General features: G+C 40.7%; 1 protein-coding gene across 1 annotated transcript in view; it reads right to left on the reverse strand.

Moving 5' to 3' along the window:
- LOC108804351 (keratin, type I cytoskeletal 14-like) overlaps positions 1–2,794 on the reverse strand; it is a 25,792-nt gene that overhangs the window by 17,313 nt on the left and 5,685 nt on the right. Inside the window, exons 3-4 of the mRNA XM_018576059.1 lie at positions 1,098–1,254; positions 673–831 (exon numbers count right to left, since the gene is read on the reverse strand). Coding sequence (XP_018431561.1) covers positions 673–831; positions 1,098–1,254 — 316 coding nt within the window. The remainder of the gene's footprint in view (positions 1–672; positions 832–1,097; positions 1,255–2,794) is intronic.

Genomic DNA, 2,794 nt, shown 5'->3' on the forward strand with positions numbered 1-2,794 from the left:
TAGAGCTAATTTACACAACATCACCTTGCAATTCATGCTTGGCTTTGCACAACACACCTGCTGGGTGTGTACACATTACAAAGGTGTTTAGATTCCACCCATAGATCATGCTGGGAGGGAACACACTGCAGAGGTGTATACACGTTCGTGGTGTGTTTATAAGGTTAGTAAATCAACCCCCATGTAACTAATTTATTGTTCTGGTTGCACTAAAACACTTTAAGATAACATCTCATTGTTATGGCTAATTGTATTGTTCTTTTATTACAGGTATTTATAGTGCTTTACATGCACATTCACATAAGTTCCTGCCCTTAAGGAGCTTAAATCTAAGGTCCCTATCTCGCATGCATACATACCAGTGCCAATGTAAAGAGGAGCCAATTGACCTACCAGTATGTCTTTGGAGTGTGGGAGGAAACCGGAGTACCTGGAGGAAACCTACACAAGCACAGGGAGAACATGCAAACTCCTTACACATAGTGACCTGGCTGGGATTCCAACCAGAGACCCCCAGTGCTACAAGGCAGAAGGACTAAACTCCTCACCGACAAAGGATATCAATGCACTTTGTGTGCCTCAAATGCCTTTGTGAATCTAGCCCCCCCCCACCAGGAAGAAATGTGCCTTTAATATCAGTGTTTGAGGAAAACATATTATCAGTTAAGTCACCTTTTGGGAGTATTCTTCCTCCGCCTTTCTACGATTTTCTTCTGCCAAATGTTCATACTGAGCCCTAGTGTCATTCAAGATTTTCAGGATATTGACACCTGGAGCAGCATCCATCTGAACTGTCACATCACCAGAGACACCTTGCAAGTCCTTCATCTCCTGGACATCAATTATAAGTTAAATAATTAATAACCAATGCCCCTGGAAACAGGTCTCCAATAAATTATCTTCCATGTGAACTCTACAAGCAGTAGTAATAAAATAATTAAGCTCCTGAACATTATATAGTAACATAAGGCTTTGGTGGGTCAGCACCAGAGAAATATGTCATCTATGTACCTATGGCAGTATGAAGTCTAGTCTTATGCTACTAGTTGGCATACACTACACAAATCTGTCTAAGTATCAGCTAAAGTATTTCTCACCAATACATGTTTTTTCTTGCAGTAGGCAAGTTCTTCTCTTAGGCTCTCAATCTGGCTTTCAATGCTGGATTTGTCCAAAGTCAAGTCATCCAGAACTTTACGTAAACCATTGGCATCTGATTCCACACCTTGATATAGGCAGCGTTCACTGTCAAACCTGGAAAACACACATCATGATTATTTTCATTGCTGATTGAGAGAAAAATATTTTGGCTGAAGTATTCCTTTCGTACCTGGAACTGTTGACCATGACAACAATCTGTAATGCAGTATTCTCTCTATCACTAAATATGCAATCACTTGTATTAGTATAGTACATAAGTAAAACTTCTCATTATTGTACATACGTTAAAATGTCTTAACTAACAAAACACACAAACATTTGCAGTGAATCAATTCTGTAATTATTTTTTTTTCTTTTGGGTGAAGTGGGGCCGGGTTTTTAGTGTTGTTTGCAATCTTTGCGGGAAGTTCTCCCCAAACCTTATCACTGGCCTCCAAGTGGATCTCCGAAAGGGAGAGAGAATGAATTAAAGAGAGGAACTAGGATAGGGGTGAAAACATGCTCCATTACACTCAAAACTATAAAAGCATACAGCTTAGATCCACTTTGATGTGGAGATCACTTTAGTAAATATTTCCAAATACTTGAATTTACTGCTATAGCTGTATTCTGAAGGGCTGCCGTATCATAAATTGCCAGCAGGTGGCGCTGTGTACCTAAAAAACTAGTTTTCGTTAGCGCTCCATGATTTAATTATTTTATTCCATTTGTTGTAGCAGAAATGACACACCACAGATTTCTGCGAAGGGTTTTAGGAGTGCGAGATGAATGTTTATATATAAAAAAATATTTATTTTTAAGCCCATTTCCCACAATGCTTCACTATGTAAAGTTATGGCAAAGCTAAACTCCAGGAACGAAAACTTTAATTTAAATACATTCTTTATTAGCCACAATAAAACAATAGAAGAATATAAATTCTATTTGTGTGCACCAAAAGCCTTTGCCAACCCAGATTGCCATGCTGTTGCATAGTCTGTGCAGGCCCACTAGGCCACACCCACTACAGGTGGGGGCAGAGGCAAGACCAGTCACCCTGCACAAGGAGAGAGAGAGCAGCAGTGACCGGTCTTTATTACAGAAGAGGGCATAGACAAGACCAGTCACCCTGCACAAGGAGAGAGAGAGCAGCAGTGACCGGTCTTTATTACAGAAGGGGGCATAGACAAGACCAGTCACCTTGCACAAGGAAAGAGAGCAGCAGTGACCAGTCTTTATTACAGAAGGGGGCAGAGACAAGAGCAGTCACCCTGCACAAGGAGAGAGAGCAGCAGTGACTGACCGGTACTTATTACAGGAAGTCCAACACAAAAGCAAAGTTTTACACTGGATTACTGCACGGATCTGGAAGAAATACATAAAGCTCACCAAGATTCAAGGAATAATACACATGACTCTTGAATGTAGACAATTTTTCCTTATCCTGGAGTTCAGGGTCAAGAAAATATTTTTCCTAAATTAATTTCCTACCTGGACTTCCTGCCGGTCACAGCACTTCCTATTTCAGACTGTCAAGACTAAGCCACTGCTTTGCAATATAACAGTGTTATCAGTCTGCCATGAGTGTACTTTCAGTTGGCTGTTGCAGTGGCGTAACCAGAGTTATGGGCGCCCGGGGCAGAACATTTTTTTT

The sequence above is a fragment of the Nanorana parkeri genome, unplaced genomic scaffold (assembly GCF_000935625.1).
Source record: "Nanorana parkeri isolate BGI_ZX_2015 unplaced genomic scaffold, ASM93562v1 scaffold55, whole genome shotgun sequence".
Taxonomy (NCBI): domain Eukaryota; kingdom Metazoa; phylum Chordata; class Amphibia; order Anura; family Dicroglossidae; genus Nanorana; species Nanorana parkeri.